Source organism: Festucalex cinctus, chromosome 1 (genome assembly GCF_051991245.1).
Source record: "Festucalex cinctus isolate MCC-2025b chromosome 1, RoL_Fcin_1.0, whole genome shotgun sequence".
In the NCBI taxonomy this organism is placed as follows: domain Eukaryota; kingdom Metazoa; phylum Chordata; class Actinopteri; order Syngnathiformes; family Syngnathidae; genus Festucalex; species Festucalex cinctus.
Window position 1 is genome coordinate 15,796,977 of NC_135411.1, and position 25,145 is coordinate 15,822,121.

A 25,145-nucleotide genomic window follows, 5' to 3' on the forward strand; every position below is an offset into this window, starting at 1 on the left:
TCCCCTCTTTTACTGGACATAATTTTCTCTTTTGATATAGATTTGAAGATTACACATAAAGTGTTTATTATGCTATTGAAAATCCACGCCCTTTTATTTCATCACAATAGGGTCCATTTCCACTTCTATGGTTGCCATCACACATGCATACAGATCACCTTTTAACCTTTTTAGATGCTCACAGATCTGAACTCTTAGAAGAGTGGCTGACGTCACTATGATGCTTTGAACTCCCAAGGTTTGGTCTCTTCATGTTTTTCATTGTCTTTCTGTGTGGATTCCAAGACGAGAGCACAACGCAGCTGTTTGCATCACACATAATTCCAGTGCTTACTGGAAAGCTCGCACGGACACGGCCAATCCTAAATCAAACCGGATCTAACGGGATCCAGACGAACAGGTCCAGGTCCCCAAAGTTTATGACTCCAGATAAATACGCGGCTGACTCACTGGTGCAAAGCTTGCCAGATTTGTGTTGTTGTACTTGCGCTGGAAGTACATAGGAGGAGCTGCGAGGGGGAGGTGTTGTGTTTCAAGGAGTACTTCCCAGATGAGGCTCGCTCGCTCCAAACCTCCTAAAGCCGGCCACTCTTTAAGGTTCACTAACCTCCGCCCCACATGGCTGGAGTAGGGCCACGTCGTCAGAGCAAGACTATAAACATCTTTTTTTTCTTTTCTTTTTTTTTACTACTGTTTGTTCAGATGAAGTTGCTCGTGGACTCTCACGCGGTGTACTCAGAATGCTTTCAGCATTGGGTTAAAAGGCATTTTTGATTCTGAGCCAGGAACACAGTGTTCCGCTCTTCCTCCCGCGCACTCGCTCTCTCTCTCTCGCTCTCTCGCTCACTCTCGCTCTCTCTCTCACTCTCTCGCACTCTCTCTCTCTCTCTCTCTGTCTCTCTCTCTCTCTCTCTCTCTCTGTGTCTCTCTCTCTCTCTCTGTGTCTCTCTCTCTCTCTGTGTGTCTCTCTCTCTCTCTCTCTCTCTCTCTCTCTCTCTCTCTCTCTCTCTCTCTGTGTCTCTGTCTCTCTCTCTCCCTCCCTCTCACTGGCTAACTACTGTGTGACGTCGCCTGGCACCCGGCCCAGCAGGGTCAAGTTGATTCAAATGGGAGAGCTTGGTATGCTGGTCTTGTCTACACATGACAGGAACTCAGGTTGCATGTGGTTTTTTCCATGAGATTTGATTGCATCAGTTGCAATGAGTCGTGACGCAGCAAAAAAAAAAAAAAAAAAAAAAGAAAAAATAAAATGGCTTGGGAATTATGCAGCATGCCACAACCTTACAGTGCGTATTTCACACAATATTGATTCAGTAAAAAAAAAAAAAAAGTCTCTTCACTTTTGTGTTAGTCTAAAAAGAGTCATAAAATATACCTGCTTGAGTGCTAATTGGAAAAATGAATACTCAGTTATCGATAAAGTAACATTTTTAGGTAGCTTTTTAGGCAGGTCACACTGTATACTTTTTGTTTTTCGTACCCATTTAGGGAGCAAATTAGCTGGGATTCAGTGTTTTTCCCTTATTATAGTTAAGCTGCTAACTAATTAAGAACTGAACATTAACTTTCTGTCCCTTCTTGCTCTATGCATCTAAAAGTAGTTCAGCTTGAATGTTTATTTCTTTTCTCACTGCAGCCAATTTAAGCAGCTTGCTATTTTGGTCTGTTTATTTTTGCTTGCCTTCTTTTCAGTAGCTCAATTAATCAGCTAACTAATTGAGTCGTCCTGTTTACTTTCTGTTTTTCTTCGAACAGCTACCCATTTTGGAAGACAACCACTTGGGCCTGAATCAGACCATTAACTCATTCACTCCCAAAAACGTATTTATACGTTTTTTAATGATTTTTTATTTTTGTATTTTTTTAAATGCAAGAGCATACAGAAGGCTTTCGTTCAGCTTCTGACATGAAGAGGTGGCTTAAAACAATGTCAGTTACTACACAAAATGGCCAGCAGGTGGTGGGTGAGATCAGCCAGGGCTATGTTGCAATAAGCTCTTTTTGATAGTGTTTTCACCTGGAATGCGAATATCAAGGAAACCTATCTGTACGGAAACGGACACAAATCTATTTTTTTTTTTCCTGTTGAAAGAAAAGACTCTTAATGTTTCTTTTTGTAGGTTCCATGTTTAGATAGCAATAGAACACAATATTCTGTGGGCCTTGTAAAATCAGTCAAAATCTAGTATAACAGCTGGGAGCAAAGGGGGTTGCTTCTGTGAAAATGGCTGGGAGTGAATGAGTTAATCAGCTAACTACTGTGTCGAATCATCAAAATGTAAAAAAAAATGCTAAGTCTAACTATTTGTTGAAATGTCTTGACTCATTTTATCTTAAAGCAACTTGTTTAAAAATTCAAACAAAAGAGTTTATGTAGCTCCCAGGGTCATCAGCATGTCTTAAAATGTTAAATGTATACCTAAACAATTAAATATCTTCCTATAGTTTATGAAACATTTAACTTGTCTTTGTTTTAATTTCAAACAATAACCAAGGGTGCAAAGTTCCCAGGGTGAGCACCATTTCCTATGAAGCTAACTGAAAATCTGAATAGTTCCAGCAAGTTAACAGTTTTAAATTTCATCGCTTATTGGCTGTCAGAATTTAAAAAAAAAATAAAAAAATATCGGTGCAGATTACTGACCCGGCCGATAATCGGTCTCTCCCCAGTTTACTTTATTATTCCTTTTTTCAATAGATCATTTACACAACAATTGAGTTGAGTAATTCTTTCTTTTCCCCATGTATAACGCAGTTGGAAATCTCGGGCTATGTCTCTGACGGGGAGACTGATGGTGACACACTGACTGCCAGCAAACTGGACACCGAGACTCTTCCAGGTGGCAGCGGCGAGGGCAACAAAAGATCAGTCAGCGACTGGGTCCGATATGCTCAGGCTATGCTACAGACGCCTAAGAAGCCATTTGACAGGCAGTCTAAGACCCCCGAAGATTCGGCCAAAAAGAAAAGGAAGTTTCAAAGGTGAGAAGAAAGTTTTTAAAATGTTATAAATTAGGGATGGGAGAATCGCTGTGCAGGTGGGGTGTCATCGAATCCTGCAGGCAGCGCATTTCTACTTGAATAACTTGTGTCAACAACCAGATCCATTCAAGCATGTTTGATGTTTTGGCTTCATAAAAGGTGCAAGCCAAGTGTGTTAGTGAAAGACATCAGGTTGACACGAAGGTAATGTTTTCACATTTTGATGAAAGTGACACCTGCCTAAATGTCACCGGCATCGTTAAGATCATCTTCATCTGTGGTTTGTCGGCTTACTGAGAATTTTCTTGAACTACAAAATATGGCACGTATGCCTATCACACTTCACCATCTGTGTGTGTTTGTATGTATGTTGAGTAGCGGAGGTCTTGCGGAGAGGCTGCATAGACTTCACTGCAGGCAGAGGTCAGCTATAAGCTTCTGGAGGCACCGCACCACTTTGGACGACTGGACAGAAACCAAAGGTGCCGAAAACCCCTTTCACGCTCGAGCCTTTTAGGCACAGTTTGAGAACTGTGGAAATGTAACACGACTGTTGAGCTGTCATAAGTTACAATAGGCCACCTTTGCCTTTTTACACAGAATGCAGCAAATAATTGATATTACAGCAGCTCAGCTGTGTTCAATTTCACACTGTGACATGGTATCCCTCAAACAGACAATTAAATGCATGATGTCAGCAGGCTGGGATGAGAGAGTTTCTATTAACACCGCCTCTTATTCCCTTTCACACATCCTCCATACCACTGCCATTTTATCTTTTGATACTACCTCCAAAAGTCGGGAAATGTGTCAGTGCCTTTCACGCAGAACAATGACATAGAACCTGGACTACTTTAATGAGCAAAAATTGCCTGACGTCAGCACTTACTTTCAACACGGTATGGGAGAATGGAGTGCCTGGTGTTAAATTTGACACCCCCATCCTAGATTTCCACAAGTCCCTTTCACACAGCCATTGTCCCGCCTGTTATGCTTCTATTACTACTGCCGAAAGCCAGGAAATTTGCAACTCAACTTTGCCACCCCCCATTTGATATTGATACCTGCCATGCAGAACAGAAACACGGGAAAATTATTACTTGGACATGAAAAAACTGTTGACACCCCATTCTCAGCTGGTACATTTCACACAGAACAACAAAAGCACAGGGAAAAACACGTTTGGTTCCGGTACGACCCACTTGATAAGAACAATGGTTTTAAACACAACAGCATGGGAGTAGTTTCCGGTCTTTAATTAAAGGATACTTTTATTAAGCCAGTTTCAACAGTAAAAAGATAATACTTTGTCTGTAATTCATGTGATAACTTCATTATTTTTCATGTACATTTATTACCTTTAAAAAAAAATTAAACACATTTTGCCTACTGTTGACTGAAGATGACGTCGCACATGCTCAGGAAATGGGTAACGATCATTCATGGCTCAGTTTGTAAATGTCACATGACCGATCCCAGAAAACAGGTGCGCCATGATTGGTTGTTTCCTGAGCACAGTTGATGTTATCTTCAGTTGACAGTATGTGACAAAATACCTTTAAAAAATGTTTTTAAATAATTAAGTTATCAAGTTAATTTGAGACAAAATATGTACTTGTTACTGCTATTGGCTGGCAACTAGTCCAGGGTGTACCCTGCCTGCTGCCCAAAGCCAGCTGAGATAGGCTCCAGCACCCCCCGCGACCCTTGTGAGGAATGAGCGGTCAAGAAAATGAATGGATGGATATTTACTTTTTACTGCTGGAAATGGCTAAATGAGTCAAGTATCCCTTTAACTTCACAAATTCATCCTGACTTTTCACTATTCACACAGCCACTATCCAGCCTCTGCTACTACCGCCAAAGCCTGAATCGTCACAAGTCGGTTTGAATAAAAATGGCTTTGACTTACTATGCAATGGGGCTTTTGCCTTTAAATACAGCAGTTTTGCAGAAACCAGCACTCACGCCATCTTATCTAATTGCGGGATGCAGGTGACACGGTGATATCATATCTTTGCTGGCTTCTGTAAAAGGTAGATGAAAAATAGACTATAACTCATTTGCTCCCAAAAACGTATAAATATATTCTATTTAAAATATTGCCATGCTCCCAACAACATATTTATACTTTTTTTTTTTTTTTTTTTTTAATGCTATAGCATACAGAAGGATTTGATGCAGCCTCTGAAGAGAATGCTTGAAGCAGTGGTAATTGCAAAAGCGGCCAGCAGGTGGCAGCAAAGTATAAAAAAATCAAAGAGCGCCATTTTGCAAAAGGCTCTTTCCCCCACTATTTTAAATAGATTTGTGAATAATGATTAAATGTAGTTATATTCTAGTACTAATTGCTGCAAAACGGAAATATATAGAAATAGTTCTTTCTTTTGGTAAGTTCCATGTTTTTATAGCAATAGGACACAATATTCTGTGGGCCTTGCAAAATTAGTCAAATTCCAGTAAAAATCCGGGAGCGAAGGGGATTACTTCAGTGAAAATGTCTGGGAGTGAATGAGTTGAGATCAGGTTATTTTTCCTACTTTTTTATCCATCCATCAGCCGGTAGGTTCAAAACTTCTAATAAAATTGACAGCCATTACTCCAGCATGAATCATTTTTACACTTTATCTAACTTTGTAAAATCTGGGATTTATTTATTTTTTTTTTAATAAAAGTGAGTGTCTAGAGAGGCCACGCTGAGGAAGTATGCTTTGAACTCTGAACTCGCTATAGGTTCCATGCAGGAAACTGTCTACCTACTATTTGTTTTCCTTTCCGCGGTGTACCAAATTACCTTTCGCCGTCTACAACAATAGCTCATGCTTGACAGTTGATAGTGGAAAAAAAATGGGGCATTCGGTGACTTAGATTAGTTTAGCACAGCGGGTGCACAAGCGTCGTCGAATGAGATTTAACAGAGTTTACCAATATTGCTCCTTACCCTGTACCATACTTCAACCTGTTTCTAAGATTTTGGTGCTTTATATACTTATTGATGGCATCAAAGAGTATAAGGAACACCAGGGAATGTAATGCTGTGCAGCACGACATTTCTGCAAACTAAAACCACAACACTAAACGTTTAATTAATATGTCACTAACAGTGTCAATTCTACATAATGTTTTGATCAATTTATGTAAGCCTGGCAATATTTAAATGAAGTGCCTTGCCTTAAATTCTCTGCACCATTATTACCTCCTGACCCAATTCTTTTGTTGCGACTCACTGGAGGTTAGTTATTATTATTCTGACGTGTTTGCCATGTGGGAGTTGATACACATAGCAGAAATGCAGCCCGTGTCTTGACAATTGCACGTTAAAAAATGTAATAATTAATAATAGCTCTCTTGTGAGCTCTTTCATATTGTTTCAGCGTAGTACACTAAAATACCCCCTCCGGCCACGCTCAGGGAATCGGTAACACTCACAAAGCCGTATTGTGTTCAAGCTGACAGGCTGCCATTTCACAATCCAGCGCAATCAACTTTACACCCCAAAGTGCGCATGCTGAGCCAAGTCGCTTTCTTTTTGATTTGGCCGCTCAGAGGGATTTTTTTTTTTTTTTTTTGATTGCCTCTTGTTTATTATCTTTCAACTAACAAAGAAGTGAGTCACAGTGGACTCAAACTACTGTTTTAAAATCAGCTAGTCACGGTGACAGCCTCTGTGTTATCCGCGGTGAACGATAGAATCGAAAAGTGCACAACTAACACTAATGAGTCCTTCAGAGAGTTGACCGTGAGCGCCAAAGGCACGCACACACTCAACATCTGTGTTGTTGTTGCTCCGCTCTCCAGCGGACAGGCCCGGCGTGCTGGTGCTGGAGGTGCTGGAGGTTCAGGAGGAGTGCGGCGCGCAACTGGTGCGCTGCCAGCACCACCCGCCACCCGGTCCCGCCAAGCCCCATGTGCTGGTGTTGCTCTGCAGGGAGACTGCAGCCCGGCTCAGCCCGACGCCCGCTGACATCATCCACATACACCCACCATGGTGAGAGCATGTATTCATTTCGAGTGAGTGCCGAGGACTAAGGCCACAAGAGACACAAATATATAGGTTTCCATTCCATTTAGGGGTAAAGACAGGGCTGGTTGTTGCTGTTGCTCAAGTTCAGAGGAGGTCACACAAAATGCAGCAAAATAGTTCACTCATGCCAGCATAGAAATAAACAAGACATTAAAATAAAAGCCTCACCCATAAAGGCGTTCCAGCTGGATTTGTATAGCATACTGCTTTTTTTTTCTTCAATGTACATTTCAAGTAGCACATAACATGTCAGCACAGTAGGAGTGTAACGATATCCAAAAATCACAATACAATATCACGATATGAAGGCAAGGCAAGTTTATTTGTATAGCCCATTTCATACACAAGGCAACTCAATGTGCTTTACCCAAGGAAAGACAACACATAAGCATCAAGAAACAGTAAACATTCAGAGGATGAAAAATAAATGAAAATAGGTTACAAAATTCACTAAAAAAAAGCATACAATAACAGTCTTAAAACATTATTCAACAAACTTTAAAACATTTAACATAAGGAAGTTTAAAATAATAAAAAACACTTAATTAAAGTTGTTTAAAAGTCCCTAATCAAAGGTATCTGAAAAAAGCAAAGTTTTTAACCTGGATTTAAAAGCATGAAGGTTACCATGCGATAATTATCACAATATTGTGGGGGTGTTGGCGATACAAAAAAGGTCATGATATTGCAAAAAAAAAAAAAAAAAAACATAAAAAATTATTGTGCTTTTGTCCTTAACAACAATTCATATAAACAACCTACAATCTCAAATAACACTTAATATTGAGGCACTTACATGCTAATGCATGCACACATTGAGTTCCTCCACATATTGACTCGGATCACAAGCATATTCTGTTCCCCTTCATCTGACCATTAGCGTGGATTTTAAACATAGAAGGGCCAAAACATTCCTTGTGAAAATTGAGCTGCACTAAAAAAATAAAAAATGAATAAATAAAAAATATACACCAGAGGGTGCTAGAACTCTACAAATGGAAATCAACCTGACTTTTATAACAGATGTGCTGCTTTTAATATCATGACATGACGACGAGGATATATTGTGGCAGTTTTAAGATCCCAATATCACAATATTGCCGTTATTGTTACATCCCTAGCATCCAGTGTCAACACCAGGCAGTGACATGAAAGTTAACATCCATCCATCCATTTGTTTTAACCGCTTGCTCCTCACAAGTGTCACGGGGGTGCTGGAGCCTATCCCAGCTGGCTTCGGGCAGTAGACGGGGTACACCCTGGACTGGTTGCCAGCCAATCGCAGGGCACACACAAAACAACCATCCACACTCACAAGCACACCTACGGACATTTCAGAGTGACCAATTAACCTGCCATGCATGTCTTTGGAATGTGGGAGGAGACCGGAGTACCCGGAGAAGACCCACGCATGAAAGTTAACAATAATACGTAAATAAAAACAAATATCCAAAGTTACTTTAACAATGTGTATAACATGTATTATAACATATACATTATCATGCATAACATATATCACAAAGTTGGATCTCACTGGTGTCGGGCCGAAACATAAGTCACAATTTGACAAATTTTATAGATTTTTTAAAATATTTACTTTTGGTTAGTCCACACATGTGGGTGTCATTTTTTACGATTTATTGAGCAAACTAAAGTGATGAAAATGGCTTGTTCTCTTTCTCTGCAATGTTAATGATTGAAGAAACATGCCGTTTTGGGGGTCTCCTAAAAAGTGATGATTTCGGAGCTACAAGGTTTTGGCCCAACACCAGCGATATCAGGAATAAGTGACATACATCACCAATTGGTGTAAAGTATTTCGATGACGTCAAGCTAGCATTAATGGGATCCATCTTGATCTGTGTGTATACGCTGCACTTACATTGGCATATACCCAGTGGATTTCAATTTTTATCCAAATTTGAAAGAGACCTGATTTCCATCTGAAAATATCCAATTCCATGCTTTTTTGGTTTTCCCCATTCACGCTGCCAGAATGCTTATCCTGGGTCGCAAATCTAACTTGCAGCACTGGGTTGTAACATGCAAAGCAATAAACACTTGAGCTACAGATTGAAGCTCTCAAGGGGCTTGATTGAAAGGGAAAATATATATATTTTATTTATTTATTTATTTTTTAAGCACATCGGCCTTTTTCCACTACAAGGTACGTAATTGGCTTATGTTTGCATTTCCACATGAAGAAACAACTACTGAAAGGTAGTATTTTCAAGTAGTGGTTCATGAGTGGAACTACTCATTTGTATGGTTTGAAAATACACTGCAAGAAATAGCCATAGCCAGCTGAGATAGGCTCCAGCACACCCCTCGACCCTGGACTGCAAGAAATGATCAAAAACAGTCACTCATAACTAACGACATTAGCCTGTAGATGAACCTTTGCTGTGAACACCTGACAACACAGACTGCACCAAATTGAGGCAAGCAGTGCTGGTACTACATAAAGTGCCATAATACTTGAGACTTTAACTCAAATTTAGGATTTCTCTCAAATTCTTAAATTTGGTATTTGCTTTTTCTTCCAAAATTGAAGTCATATTTATAAATTACTATAATATGCAATGTGTATGTAAAGTAATGCAAGTTTACTAAATATTTACTAAATAAATAAATAATAATATATAATAAATAAATAAATATATACTAAATACAAGGTCTTAAATTAGGCTGACGTGGCCCGAAAAAGTCTTAAAAAGTCTTAAATTTGGTGTCCTAAAGCCAGCTGTCTTCTTTTATTCATGTTTTTTATTTTATTTTTTTTTATTTTATTTTTTTTATTTTTTTTATCGTTGCGTTTACTATAGCATGACCTTTAGCACATTATTGCCAGGCACACATTTGACGTCTGGGTACACGCGTTAAGTTTGAAATTGACGACATATCAGTGTCAGTTGAAGAAAGTACACTCTGTGAGCTCAAATAAGAGGAACAACTTGCACCAACGTGACAAAAAAGTGCATGTTCAGTAAAAACACTTTCCTGCGTTTCCGTCTTTCGGAGATTTTTTTTTTTTTTTTTTTGTGGGACAAATTCATTTCCGGGCAGCAGTTAAAAAAAAGAAGAAAAAAAAGAATCTTGGTAATTGCACAACAGCACAAGAGTTCACTCCCAACAATATGCTGGACAAAAAAGGGGAACAGGAAGCATTGAGCGGTGGATGGTTGTTTGACCGTGGCCCATCAGGGTCTATGCACAAATAACAAATATATGCCGTGACTTGAAATGATCATTAACATGCATCAGGTAATGACTAATTTTCCAATTGTCATTATGTCACTATTAGTTTGTGTTTACGCCGAATGGCTCAAGTGATATGACTCCAGTTCCAACACATGGAATTGTAGATTCAAATGGCACTTCTCCGTTAACTGTCAATGTGAGTGCAACGTAAATGCAATGTCGACTTCATATCATTGAAAGCACATTTCATTTTCATTTCATTTATTTATTTCATTCTTAAAAAAAAATAGAAAAGAAAGTGGGCAGAAAGAAGTAAAACCTCTGACCCTAATTAACACCAAATGTATGACAGCTATGTTCAAGGTGCACATAACAATTTTACAAACTTACAAAAATAAATTCAATATTATCCTTTATTCCTACCATTTGATGATTGTCTGCCCCCCCAAAAAAACTGCAAAATAAACACAAAAACAACCGCTGTGAATCGTAACATAGAGCAAAACCGTTATCAATTACAAACGGTCTAAATATGTTTTATTAGTTGTGCGTCCACCCACCATTAATTAAATAAAATTACAGGCAGCTCCCATAACGTGGAGATTTATCGATGGAGGGCAGGAGTCAGCCCAGACCAACTTAAAGTTATGTAATATATAATATTTGTGTTATGTTATGTAGGTATTACTTTTTACTTTGGAGTTTTCACTGTTTCATGTTTTGAGACTTGACTTGGAGACTTGGAGTTATTTACATGCAATTCGTGCATCATGTATTCTGTCATTGTAAAAGAATCCGTTCGTTCAGTTGTTTTTCCAAACAAAATTCGTTCCAAAAACCAAAATGAAGAAAATGTAGAACGACTCATTTTCTGATTTCTGATTTTGTGCAAAAATGGGAAACATGAACAACGGGCAATTTGGGTCGTTTCATCCAGTTTGGATATTGATACAGTATTTGCACTTGACGCAAGTTGTGTGACCCAGAAGCGATTATTTTTTATTTATTTTTTTTTTTTATTTTTTTTTTTTAATCTGACTTCTGGTCGTGCACTGATCTGTATATATTACTGGATAAGCGCTAAAAGAAAAGAGGGGTCTTCAAAGCAGCACATCCACCCAGCCAACCACCAATCCCACGTCCGCCCCCGACTCTATACTAAGAGCGTACGAGCTGTATATGTCTAATCTGTACGTATACATATCTGCTAGCGAGATGGGAGTGGTAAGATGGCCGCCCTGTGGCTCCAACGGCTTGCATGGGCGTGAATGGGTTATCGGCTATCCAGTAATATTGCTACGAATTGCAAACATGGGTGATTATGTGCTCTTCAGGGGGTAAGAGGCTAACTCTGAGGCCAGAAGACATGACCACTGTCAATGTTGATCCACGAGTCAGATAAAACAACCAAAAAATACTTCTGGGTCACCCAACTTGCATCAAGTGAAAAGATCCAAACTGGATGAAACGTCCAAATTACCTGTTGTCCGTGTTTCCCATCTTCCATTTGTGCACAAAATCAGAAATCGAAAAACGAGTCATTCTCCGTTTTCTTCATTGTGGATTTTGGAATGAATATTGAGAAAACAGCTCTTTTCTTTTTGTACTTCCCGTTTTGTTTAGAAGAACGACTGAACGAATGATAAACAGATTTAAAAGCATCCATGTGGGATACGTGTGACATGAAATGTACATAGAAATAGAAAATCGGATATTGGTGTTTTGAACTGGACACTTGGACCTGCAGTGCAATTCCAGTCTTAGTTCCAACAGCTGTGTCTCCTCAGTGTAAAGACCTGTTTTTTTTTTGCCCCGTTCACCCCCATATCAGCACCAAAGGCCCAGATGTGCCTCGCAGTCCCTCACATGGAGTCCAGATAGGCGGGGGCCGTGTATGTTTGGGGCTTGTTTTGGAGTGGGAGCGAGGCAGCGGTGGACTCCAGCTGTTGGGAGTTGTGAGTGAGTGCACTCTGGAATATCCAGGCTGGCGGAAGCGCTGGGGCCTCCTCGACGTGCTGACGTCACGGACAGCTCCAGGGAATGCTTCACATTCCTCTTCCTGGCAGTCGTTAGGTCATTTCCAGCAAGCTGAGGGGGGGGAAAACACTCGATTATTTTCTGGAGCGTTTAGGGAGAGCGAGTGTGAGAGCGAGCCAAAAGAAAGTGATTGGAAACACATGGTGGTTTCAGCACCTTTCGTTTTTGTAAATCTTGTTAGAATAGAGGGTCGTTCACGCGCTCAAATAATTTTTTTTCACATAACCATATATTCTATAAAGCGTTTTTATATGTAGAATAATGCTTCATTACAGAACCAGGATACCAAGACTGTTGTCAGTGGGGGGGGGGGGGCTACAATGAAGGCACCAGTATGTCTCGTAAAATTCCTCTTTTCAAGCTTGTTGCATGACACTTGAGGGGTTTTTTCACCCCCATCATTCATGCGTAGGATGGCTCCGCCCATACCTACCCGCTCTTTGCCCCTGAGTGGGCTGCGGTTCGAACGGAAATGCCTGCGAGGATGATTCACCTACGCGCTGTGACGCCAGCAGCCGGCCACTCCTTACCTGTCAGCTGCCCACTCACCTGTTCCCAAAGAGGAAGTAACTTCCTCTTCCTGTTCCGTTCAACAGTACTGTACATTCCGCTCCAGTAATACGCTGCAGTGCGCGTGTATAGCGATGACTGACTGATCTTTGGCCAAGTGTTCAGTATGATAAATGGTGTCGTGCTTCATCACTCTTATACAATGACTGCGGCGACGTAGGGGTTTTTTGGATAGGCGGCGGAAGTCCATGTTTGGTAAATATCTGCTGCTGTGCGGAGGCTAAAAGAACAAATTTAATTTGCATAATAGCACAACTGTATGGCCAACTCCTAATTGTCATATTTAACTAATGAGAGCTCTCAAATTTGATTGAAGTGAGCTTTAAAAAAGATTTTAGATTTAGCCTTCTTAAACCTGCAGATGTCGTCCATAATGGGGAAAAAAATGCATAATAGAAAATATAGTCTGAAACATGTTTTTATTCCCTAAATACTTTTAAAAATAAAGAACAAATTTTGTTGTCCCATCTGTTCCAGAAAGAGTTCATTGTTTGGACAAAATTAAACTCCTTTGTTTTGGATGACTTTTAGATTTCATGCTTTCAAATAGTACAACAATGCAAAGTCATTCTTCTATGATTATGAGTCAAAACATGATGCTTCGTGTAGGCTGGCCTTGGAAGAGATAAGAAAAGTGCTTTTCTCTTGGGGGAAAAAACTTTTGTCCAAATATGTACGTAAACACAGTCCTTCATAAATTAACTTAAAATGTTCAACATCATGATCAAATGAGCTGTCAAACTGCATGGCTCGGAGGAAAAATGTTTGCAACATAAATCAACAAAGCACCATCAATCACTGCTTTTACAACATGAAAAGCAAGATTGGCTCCCACGATTAACTTCCATCAGGTTAATTTCTTGTCATATGGAAACAAGTGATGTCTGTTTCTCAGCAGAAAGTTTGTCACTAGTCACTCTTTAAAAAACTGGACCCCAGAGAGTCAGAAAAGTCACTAAATTAAATAACTAAATCGCTAATTTAGCAATACTGGATGTGCTTTTATAAACTATTCCATTTTCTCTCTTTTTGCAGCCATGTTGTTAGTCAATACATTTGGCGAGTCATTTTGAACTATTGAAGAAATAATTCATTAAAAAAAAATAAAAAATCCTGACAAACATGAATAAAGTGATTAAAATTGATTGTTCATGTGACACTAATATAAATAAAGGGGAGGGGAACATAAATGTTAAATGGATAAGTTTTTTTTTTTTGTCAAAATACTTAATATTTTTACTTAATTCACATTCAGAGAAAATGTGAACTAAGAAAATAAACATGAATATAAATAACAAATATATAAATAAATTTTCAAGGGTTGATTCTTTCCCTGAAGGGTTCATTGTTTGGACACAAACCAACCGCCATTTGACTTGAATGACTTTTAAAATTCCTGCCAGGCCAAACATGCAAAGTCATTTGTGTGTGATTGAGTCAAATCACGATGCCTGGTGGCCCTCCAAATGCTGTCTTGCTTTCCCTAATTGTAGCCTCCCTCGAGTCTGGCCTATGTCCAAGTGTATACAGGTGAACGGTACAGTACACTGTGCACAAAAAAACTGATGTTAAATGGTGCATACAGCCCATGCCTGAAGCATTGACTGATATTTGTTGTGCTTGGCAGCAAACATCGCCAAGGGTGAATGTGGACTCAATCAAGGACGTTTGGGCTGGATTGAAGATTTAAAAAAAAATAAATAAAAATAAAATAAAAAAAATCACAACAATTCCATTTGTGATTTAAGAATAATATTTTCCAGTGATACACATCTAAACAAACATTCTACTTGTACGTGTGTGTCGTCTTGCTGCTTCATTCGCATCAACGTCAGAGGCAGGCTGCAACACGCATGCTAGATCCAGTCACAGAGTGCAATTGGCGCTGACTCAGCAATAATCCACCATTCTATTCTTCATGTCACATGTGGAAAGACTTAGTCGTAAATCAGTACTACTATAAACAATGTGCTGTGTAATTATAAGGGCTGTTTTTCAAGTTCCTTTAATACTCGGGGGAGGTACTGTTCACTCTCTCAGGTATACATGTTACAGGGCCAAACCAGAAAAGTTTTGCTTGGGTTTTGTTTTAGAAATAATTTAAGAATGTCCACTTTGGCACCCGCACGCAAATGAAATTCAAGCCACTAAAAGAAAAGGCGAGGAATAGCGTAGAGTGTCGTTTTCATGTCATCGGCCAACAATCAGCCTGCCTGGTTGTGACAGGCGTGGATGTGTTTTTCTGATGATGTCACATCTGGAAGGCGTTTGAATGTAGCTGTGCACAATTGCATGTACAGTATAGTTGGTAACGTTCACACTTATTTTAGCATATAAAAAGTAACATGAAGCAAAGTGAGACATTTGTATCTCTTTTCGAACCTTTTTTTTTTCTCTCAAAATGTTATTTTTCAATTCTTGGAGTGGCATGCCATCCCACAACTGTGTGTGATGACCATGTGAAGATGGTGTCAGATTGTTGTGGCTGTGTATATAGCTTTTCCACATGCTACTTCGGCTACGTTAGGGTAGAAGCAGTATGATGCACTGTACGCGTTGTTGTTCAAAGCCTATGGACTGTTATACAGTACCTGTATTTGATTTGTGGATGATTATTTTTAAAATGTTTTTAAAATAATATTTTTGTTGATTTAAAAAAAATAAATAAATAAATTACTGCACAATATTTATCGTCATGTTTTTTTTTGGTTTTTTGTTTTTTTAAAGAGCTCAGAATTGTTCATTCGGTAGTCTTACCGATTCAACGTCTTATCATCATTGCTCTTTTTTTTTTTGTGTGTGCGTGCGTTTGCGTGTGTGCGTTTGCGTGCGTGCGTTTGCGTGCGTGCGTGCGTGCGTGCGCGTGCGTGCGTGCGTGTGCGTGCAAATACGTATAAATTTATACTCATTAATTCACCTAAAGCCTTATAAATATCCCATTACCCTTCGCCTTAACCTGGTACTTCAGAATCTTGCCAGAGTCGTGAAGTTTAAATGGTCAGGAGACCAGAGAAAAGGTCAGAAAAAAAATAAAGAGAAAAGAAAGATAAATCAAAGTGAAATCCAGCACCGACCAAACACTTCCTGCCTTCCCCATGATTACAAAATCAAAGTCTTACGCCAACCCCGGAAGCCTCTAAATTCCAGCAAATTTAGCGAGATCTCAAGAGACCAGAGGAATAACTAAAGAGAGGAAGGAGGGAAGGATCGATAAGGCAGAGTGAGATCCATAGAAGCCAGTACATCCAATCCATCAAAGTGAAATCCAGCACCAACAAAACCCCTCCTGCGTGGTTACAAAACCAGAGTCTTATGCCAACCCCAGAAGCCTCATATCGTCATGTTTTAATCTTGCACACACGAAATATGCCAAATTAAAAAAAAATACTAAAACTAATACAATTTAATCCTAGACTTTGAGACAGTGTTCATTAGGGATGTAACGATATGGGCAATATTGTGATATCGTGATATTTAAACTGCCACAATAGTCGTTGTCGTCATGTTCACAATATTTAAAAGGAACACATCTGTTAACAAAAAAAGTCAGGTTGATTTCCATTAGCTCCCTCTAGTGGCTCCTTTGTTAGTGGAATTTAATTTTCATTGGGGATGTTTTGGCCTTCTATGTTTAAAATCTATGTTAATTGTCAGATGAAGGGGAAACTAATTTGCTTGTGAAGCGATCAATGTGTGCTTGATTTAGTAGTTAAGTGCCTCAATATTATTAGGGATTGTAGGTGGTTTATATGCATTGCTGTTATGTACAAAAGTACAATATTGTGCTTTTTTTTAGTATGAGGTCTTTTTTTTTGTACAATATAGTGATCTTTTTTAAATATCGCCAACCCCCCACAATATCGGGATAATTATCGTATTGTGACCTTCATATCGTGATAATATCGTATCGTGATGTTTGGATATTGTTACATCCCGAGTGTTCATTAGAACCATTTACTAATAATCCATTTCTCTCTCTCACTAGCTTTTGGTAGGCTCTCCCTCTAGCTGCTCTTATTAGCCACTCCAGGTAGTTTTGCTAGCCACTCTTGCTCAGCAGGTCGCTCACTCGCTCACTCCAATTAATAATCGGTAGTAATTGGTGGTAGGCTTGCGAAGTGTGGTGCGATCTGTCTGAGACCCCGTAGTGCATGTGCTTCAAAATTGTTGCAACTTATTAGCTCAGATAGCACTAAATTCTGTCCGCAGTACCTTTTAAAGCATTTTCGAAACACATAAAATTAAGAAAACCCAATAAACTTGCAATGAAAGTTAAATAAAGTAAAAAATAAAAATAAAAAAAAACGAAATCAAAACTAACTATAATGTAAATTCAGAAACTATTATAATCCTGCTTGTTACTGACTACATCCAAATGACCTAAAGCAAGTCAAAAGTAACAGTGAAGATTTATCCCAGTTCAAGCGTCTGAGTTGCTCCGCTTATCCCGCAAATGCATGTTCCTCATAAAACGGAGCATTGTTTTAAAAGAAAATAAACAGGCTTTGCAACAGTATCAAACTTTGGCGTGAAGCATACATCTGTTCAACATTCAAACTTTCCTTGTAGATCTCATACAATACATCACAGTTTGACATGAAACACTGACATTCCAACTGTCTTACCCCCAAACCCCCCTTGATTTTTTTAATGTCTCTCTCATTCATTTCTTTGCAGGCAAAGTCTCTCTGTGGAAAGCTTAGACTGTGATATTATTCTTAACACCTACTTCAGCCAGAAAGTCAACCCCGCTTCTTCCAAAGCGTCCGAGTGGCCGCTGAGAGACCTGTTTGCGGCGAAACAGCTCGTACCATACCCTCTGTGTCGGACGTTTGGAACGATGAAGTTTTGCAGGGTAGCTGAGGAAAATGATACTGAACAGGTGTGTGTAACACTGAATGATGTCGTTCTTCAGGCTTTTGGCAAATCTCTGTGTAAAATGGGCTTAAGTTGCCAAATGCATTTGTCCAATTTCCACATCTTTAATACCCTCAGGTAAGAGCCTGCGACGGTTCTAGCAGGAGGGTAGCAAGCTCAGCTGTCCTGGCAAGGCAATGCTATTCTCTCCTGGAAGCGATAGAGTGCCTGGGCCAGGCTGGTTCTGTGGGCCGGGATGTGGTGGTGGTGGTCCAGAGGGTCTACTCCATCCCTGCACCTACCGCATCCATCGCTAACGTCAGACTGCGCTCCTGGGCCTCCTCTGCTCCTCCTCCTCCAGAGCAAGGCAAACGCAGGTACTGTCTAACCATTTTCCCACCATCCAGGCCTTTATTTTTTTCGCCAGAAAAAATCTGGATGAGATTAAACATTTCATGTGTTTTTTGGATGCTTTCGGGGCCACAGTGTGGAGGACTCTTTGGTGGCACAATGTGTCTCAGTGGTCAGGCTATTGTTCGCATCCCAGAAGGCCTAACAAAGCATGCACACTGTAGCCATATGCCGTTGTTTGACAAAAAGACACAAACATGTCTTATTGAATCCAGCCGCACTGCGAGTGACGTGCGCCAAATTCTCCACCAAAAAAAGAAAAGAAAAGCAAGCCTGTGTGATCTTTTGGAATATCATGCACCAGCAAGCCAAAGTTGAATTGTTGCCCACTTGCTAGCTGGAACAGGTTTGTAACCGTTACCTTAATTTTCCAAAAACAACAAAGTGAGTGAAAGCGTGCTACATTAATGATAGCTGTGGTCTCCTCCAAATGATGCTTTTACACTTAATGGTTCAGTATTCACAATATGATATCAAATACATTATGGTAATCTATCCCTGGTGTTTGTGATACTGTACAGTAAAGGTTGTTCAACCAAAAAATTAATTAATTTTGGAATTATTTATAAATATGGAATTATTAAATTTGGAATTAATTATTATTAATATTAATTATCTGCATATTATTAGTGGCTAACCGTCGACAACTAGTTTTTCTGTGGTTTGAAGTTTGAACTGAAGATGTACAGATCCAATCAAAAGTGCAATGTCATATGTTTGCAGCTAACAAAGCGAGATCCGGCCAGGGCCAAGCTGTACTAATATATTAGATACCGTAATTGCTGGACTATAAGGCGCACCCAGTACATTTCTAAAGGAAAACTCTTGTACATACATGAGCCGCACCTGACTATAAGCCGCATGTGCCCACATTGAAACGAGATATTTACAAAGACAGACGGTACACAGAAAGAGTTTTCAAAGGTTTAATAATATACCTTAGCTTTTCTTTCCAAACAGTGCCTGTGAAGCGGCAGTAACACAGCAGCAATACGGTAGTAACTAACAGGGCTGGTTAAAAATAACATACTCATAAAAGTCACTGAGACCGAGACTTCTTGTATTTTCCATGATGAGGGTCTGTTCATGCTAATTTTATTCATGCACAAAGCGCCAAGTTATATTAAACTTGCGTCCTCCTCGCAACATATATTCCACCTGTCTCACTCTTACCTTTTCTGCTTGAGCGCCACTGGCGGCCGTCAGAAAAAATACATATATTAGCTGCATCATTGTATAAGCCGCGGGGTTGAAAGCATTTGAAAAAAGTCGCGGCTTTTGTCCGGCAATTACGGTACCTGATTGTTAGGTGTGAGATAGTACAGAAAATCCATAGTATGGTTCGTGCCTGTTTTCGTGCCATATTTTTGGAATGTGTTTACGTCTTTAGTATTATGTTTGTTCTAGAATAAAGCATAACAATGTAAACAAGCACAATACTGGTGTAAGATTTGGATTAACCGTGGGTCGATTGGTGTTGCCTGACTTTACTGTCTCGCTTGTTTCCTGACCTGAATTGTGTAGCCCCTTTTCATGTATTCTGCTCAAACAAAAGAAATCGCACCACACACATCGTTGGAAAATCTGTGGTAGCCTAAAACGCCATTTAATTTCAAATATTAAAAAAAAAAAAAAAGCTGTATTAAATCCTAACCGAGTTGCCCGCAACGGATAGGACACCCATGGAGTTACGTCAGTGCGTAGAGCTAATTTTGCTTTCATGGTGACTGCATCCGTTGCAAAGTGTCACACACAGCAAAGCTTGTTTGAACCACCAAACACTGTTTTCCAGAACTTAAAAGTATTCCTAATGTTGTATTCATCACTTTGTTCTGACAGTTGAAGCCCACCAATTTTTAGTATTGTTAATAGAGCAGGAAGTTTACCGGATATTCCTACACAGCGGCAAGTGCCCTCTGCTTTTTCTTGTGGTTGAATACATAACAATATAAAACAGTGGGAAGATGTGGATGCTGTGCCTATTTCGTTGATGGCACCAGCAGTACTTAACCCTTTGTCTTACTTTTTCCACACATATGGACAGTAATGGTTGCAGTTTTTGTTTTTTCAAATATTTGTATGTGTAATATGTGTTTTCTATTTTAAAGTTTAGTTTAGCACCCCGGTTTAGAGCTGTTAGAAGCCTTAATATAAATACAATTTATATTGCAGAAGTATGCTCTCGTGAAACATTGAAAACCTGTGGAGTGAGCTAAAGAGGAGTGCAAAGGAGAAATTGCCCAAAGATGAATGGTTGAAGAGCTATATTATTTATAGACTATATTATTTAGAAAAAAAAATGTTAAAAGCTTAATAAAATTAGCCAGGAAATCAGACTCAACACTGTCATCAGAAATGAGTCTTGTCACTGTCGGCAACTTGGCATCAAGCGCATTTCTAAGGCGGGGCAAACCTTACCAAACAGTCAGTGAAAACATCCAATCAGCGAAGAGCAGACATGACATCCTAAAGGTGGAATGTATGTCTGGAAGAGTAGTAAACTTACGGACGTACATATGAAATATACAATGTTCATATGTAAATTTGTGAGTACACGATAACCGTGGGCATGTCAAAGAGAGACAGTAGTGAATGACTTATGGTGTTGTTGCAGTAAAAACTTGATAATTCGTGTTTGCCAGGCTAAAAGAAAACGTCTTAACCTGGGGTGCCAATAATTACTGTATGGAGGGCTGTGTATATACCATGGTAAATAATAGACCGTATTTTCCAGTAGTTTGCACAATGGCAAAAGAATTTGCGGTCATGTGCTGCATGAATGCATGCTCAATTGCCACTGTTCTTACTATTTTTCCATTATAGAAGCGTTTTTCATACAAATATTTACTATAATTACGACTTGACTAACTGTATTAGTGGTAATAACAAATACAATGAGTTCTGTCTTATCCATATTACATTGCTACCATAGAAGCGGACTCCATAATAAACAGACTGTACTAATGTAAATTGTAGAGCTTTTGTAATTTAGCGCTTTGCATCACAATCGCACGACGAATGGCGGGCAGTGGGTCTGAGCACAGTATGTACGAGTGGACAAGTCAAGTTTCATAGTTGAAACAGGAAGCCAAACCGGTCCAAAGTCCTGCACTGCAGGCTGTTTAAAACCTCCGGTGACTTTGAAATGACACACCGCAGTGCTGTTGTAGTTAATGAATTAGTGAATGAGCCATTTGCAGTCAAGCAATCCACTGTGACCTTTAGTTGCCTGGCCCTCCCCGCGCTGCTTGTTTTTGTCCCGCGCTGAGTAATAAAATAAAGGCTTTGGGCTTGGTCGGAACAGGGCCGGCCGAGCGTGGGTCGCGGCCGCCGCCGTGCGATGACGCCAGGTCAGCTGACACACATCAAGCCCGTCTTAAGGTTGTAATCCGACACTCGCGCCTGCCATGCTTCCTCCGTGGCTGGTAAACAAACGCCGCCTCCTTTGGCCCGGAAACGCTCGCTCCCTTCTTTTTCGCGCCTCTCTACTTAACCAAAGTCAACAGGTTGAGTTAGTAGTTACGGAATGGAGGTGGGGCCCACTGATAATGACTTCAGGATATTTCTAAGCCTGCTCATTGTTACATATTTGCCAAGGGGCCATATATTGACCCACACTTCTTCCCTTTCTTTCCTGACTTTTCTAATGGCAGTTTCTTACTGAAAAAGAGGTTTCTACCTTGGCTCAGAATGGAATAGATCACTTTTTTGTTTTTGTTTTTTGTAACGCAATTATTAATTAGGTTGTTTTATGACAAGGTGAACAGCAGAATGAAAGGAGCATTAAAAGATCAATAATTAAAATTGTATTGTAATGGAAGATTAAAAATGTCAAATCGCTACTGCCACCTGTGGTCGAAAACAAACTGCACGCTCGTACACGCTGCGCGCACTCGTACGTGCACGACCTCAATACTGAAGACTGGGCTCTTCATATCCAATTAAACTATGTTTTCAGAGGTAAGAAGTTTTATAATGTGACACAAAGCTGGCCACTTCACGGAATGAGACTCTCGATCCCCACTAAACAATTGATGTCCACGGGATGTGCAGATCATATTGCTTTAGTCAGTCGAAGTCCAGTCCAGTGCTGTACTCCAAAACGATGTGCAAATTACGTCAATTAATTGGACCTCATTCCGATGTCAATATGCAGTTACATATTGTAGTCACCCCGCTCGAGGGACGTCAACCTGATTCTAGTCATTATCATTGTTTTGCTGACAACCAAAAAAATAAAAAATACTTGCTTTCCTCGCTGGCGTGACCTCAAAGACGATGCTATGCGCTGGTCCTCATGGGAATTGTGGTCTTCCTACAGGCAAAACATTACCGCTGTTGACCATACGGTGTCGCCATAATCAACGAAAATTAAAAGTTCCTTGTTGTAGCATTAATCAGTAAGAAGCGTTTTGAGCCGAACATCTTGACCTCTTGACTGACGTCGCTGAATTATTTTGTTTCGTTTAATTAATCTTTAAACAGTACCAAATAAACAACAACAATCACAGCTAAGACTGTTTGAAAGCGCTAATATAAATAAAAATGACTTGACTTAATAAACTGGAATCCTCAGTAGACGTTAATGCAAAATGCATTTTTATCCGATTCTAAAAATATTTGAAATTTGCATCATGCCGTTGTGAAGGGAAACAGTTGTAAGAATAGTCAGCATCATTGTTTGTAGTTTAAAAAAAAAAAAAAAAAAAGTCTTTATATAAACAATTCAGACATTACATGAAGAAAGAATGTGAACAGCAGCAGGAATAGTCAGCAATATTGGGCATGTCATCAAGTAATGACGTGCATCAATAAATAGTGCGTGTATATCAACTCATGGGTGATTGTGTTCCTCCCAGTACTTTTCCAGGTTGTTGGTGACGAGAGAAAAAAAAAAAGTGGGTTAAACTATCATCCTGGTGGTCCTGCTCTGTGTGACGACGAGGACACTTTGTGCTTCTCATGTCAGGTCCCCAGCCTCAATGACTCACTCACAATGTTTTTGATACTTTTGTTGTTAACACACCCAGGAGAAGGCTAGATGAGGGCGATATTTACGCCTGGTGAAGATGTTGAGTTCCTGTAAATTTGGAGTAGAATAAACAAGAAGATTAACTGTTTGCAGGAAGTGAGAAGAGCCTTTATTTTCTGCGGCCGCGAAGGAACAAAATGTGCTGCACGGATCCTGTTTCAGCCTTGTTTATCAGCCTACTTGCACCGATTGGTGGACAACACTCAGAAAGGAATTCCGCTTGACCCCCCACCCCCCTGCAACGATGAGGCCTCTCTGCTGTATTCTTATTGCGTGGGTCACTTACTCAGTGCGTTGCCAAGTTATGTGTGTGCGTGCACGCAGAGTAAGTGGATCGTAATTCCTGGAAAAAAAAAAGTTGCGCTGCTAAGAATTCTGCGCTTGCTCGCAATAACAAATTCCTCAAAACAGCCTGTGAGTGTGACTGAAAGAGTGAGGGGGTCTCACTATGAGGAAGCAGGGCTGTCAACGGCCAAAAAGGAGGAGGCTTCTCGTTTGTGTCAAGCTGGTACAACCACCCGATTTGTTATCTGTCAAGTCTTGGATCAGATATATTTCACTTTTCTTTTCTTGGGCTCATGTTGAGACAAGCTGCAGTGAGAGCAAAACAGAATATTTGTTTAACCGCATTTGGCTCCAACAGCGGGGGATACTGTAAACATTTCTAATTGAGGATTATTGACAAAAAATAATGTCTTGTCAACTTCTGTTACTAATATGATCAAGGATTAACAATGACAAGAATAAATACAATTCCTTTGTGAGCCCTAGTATAAACCCGAATGTTGCTGAAGTCATACAATTCAGGATTGAACCTTAAAAGTTGCACAAATATGGAGGTTGAATTGTTATCAATTGTGATCACACAAGATTTCACTTGGCAACATGGGCAAATCAAGTATTCACTTTACAAGTATATCACACATATATTCCAGTCAGCTGTTGATTGACAATGGCAAAAAAATAAATAATAATCATGATCAATCCCTTGTTTTCTTAACTGCTTATTCCTCACAAGGGTCGCGGGGGTGCTGGAGTCTATCCCAGCCGGCTTCAGGCAGTAGGCGGGGTACAACCATCCACACACACAAGCACACCTAGGGACAATTTGGAGCACCCAATTAACCTGCCATGCATGTCTTTGAAATGTGGGAGGAGTACCCAGAGAAGACCCACGCGGGCACGGGGGGGGAACATGCAAATTCCACCCAGGAAGGCCGAAGCCTGGACTCAATCTTGCGTCCTCAGTATTGGGAGGCGGACGTGCTAACCAGTCATCTACCGTGTCGCCCCAATTCCTTGTTGTTTTCTTTAAATATTAATTTCTCTTTAATTGCTCTGAACTCCTTTTTTCCCCATAGTTTTATTTGGCCTGCCTTTGTGGCCGCAGCTCAACTCTGAAACACCTTAATAATGTCATAACTAGGGGGGTCAAAATTAGTGCGTTAATTTAAAGTTCCTTTAACACCACTATTTTTTTAAACGTGTGATTATTGACTGCCTCTTACTTGGAAAGCCTGTACTAGGGGAATTCCAGTCACAACACAGCCGACACGTCCATGTCAAAATTTAGCAATAATAAATTTAATAATTAATAATGCATATATTTGTAGAGACTGTGGTAAAGTTGTATTTTACAAATTTGCAGAATGTGCAAAATTTCAAGTTATGTTTAATATTAGATAGCTCTTAATATGGGGGGGGGGGGGGGGGGATGCACTGAGCTGTCACCAATGTCTTACAAATGCAATTATGCCATCTAGTGGCAGAAAAATTACCTCAGTCAACACAAATCAATATTACATTCGATTTTTACAGTACAGTACATCTTTTTAATTTTTACTAAATTTCATGAATTATTATGAAATTACTATATCAATGACAAAAAGATGCAGTCATATTTCTATTCCACTTTTATGTTAACAAGAGTATGAAAATTAGGGGGGGTGGGGGGTAGAATTATTGTACATTTTGTGGTACATTTAGAACAGATATAAAATTTGCGATAAATCATGAGTTAACTAATGTAGT

The 25,145-nt window shown here is 39.7% G+C and overlaps 1 protein-coding gene across 3 annotated transcripts in view; it reads left to right on the forward strand.

The window, feature by feature from the left end:
* spidr (scaffold protein involved in DNA repair) overlaps positions 1–25,145 on the forward strand; it is a 52,221-nt gene that overhangs the window by 4,750 nt on the left and 22,326 nt on the right. For all 3 annotated transcript variants that reach the window (XM_077519284.1, XM_077519273.1, XM_077519292.1), the window contains exons 6-10: positions 2,756–2,982; positions 3,361–3,464; positions 6,781–6,970; positions 17,492–17,696; positions 17,810–18,048. In XM_077519284.1, coding sequence (XP_077375410.1) covers positions 2,756–2,982; positions 3,361–3,464; positions 6,781–6,970; positions 17,492–17,696; positions 17,810–18,048 — 965 coding nt within the window. The remainder of the gene's footprint in view (positions 1–2,755; positions 2,983–3,360; positions 3,465–6,780; positions 6,971–17,491; positions 17,697–17,809; positions 18,049–25,145) is intronic.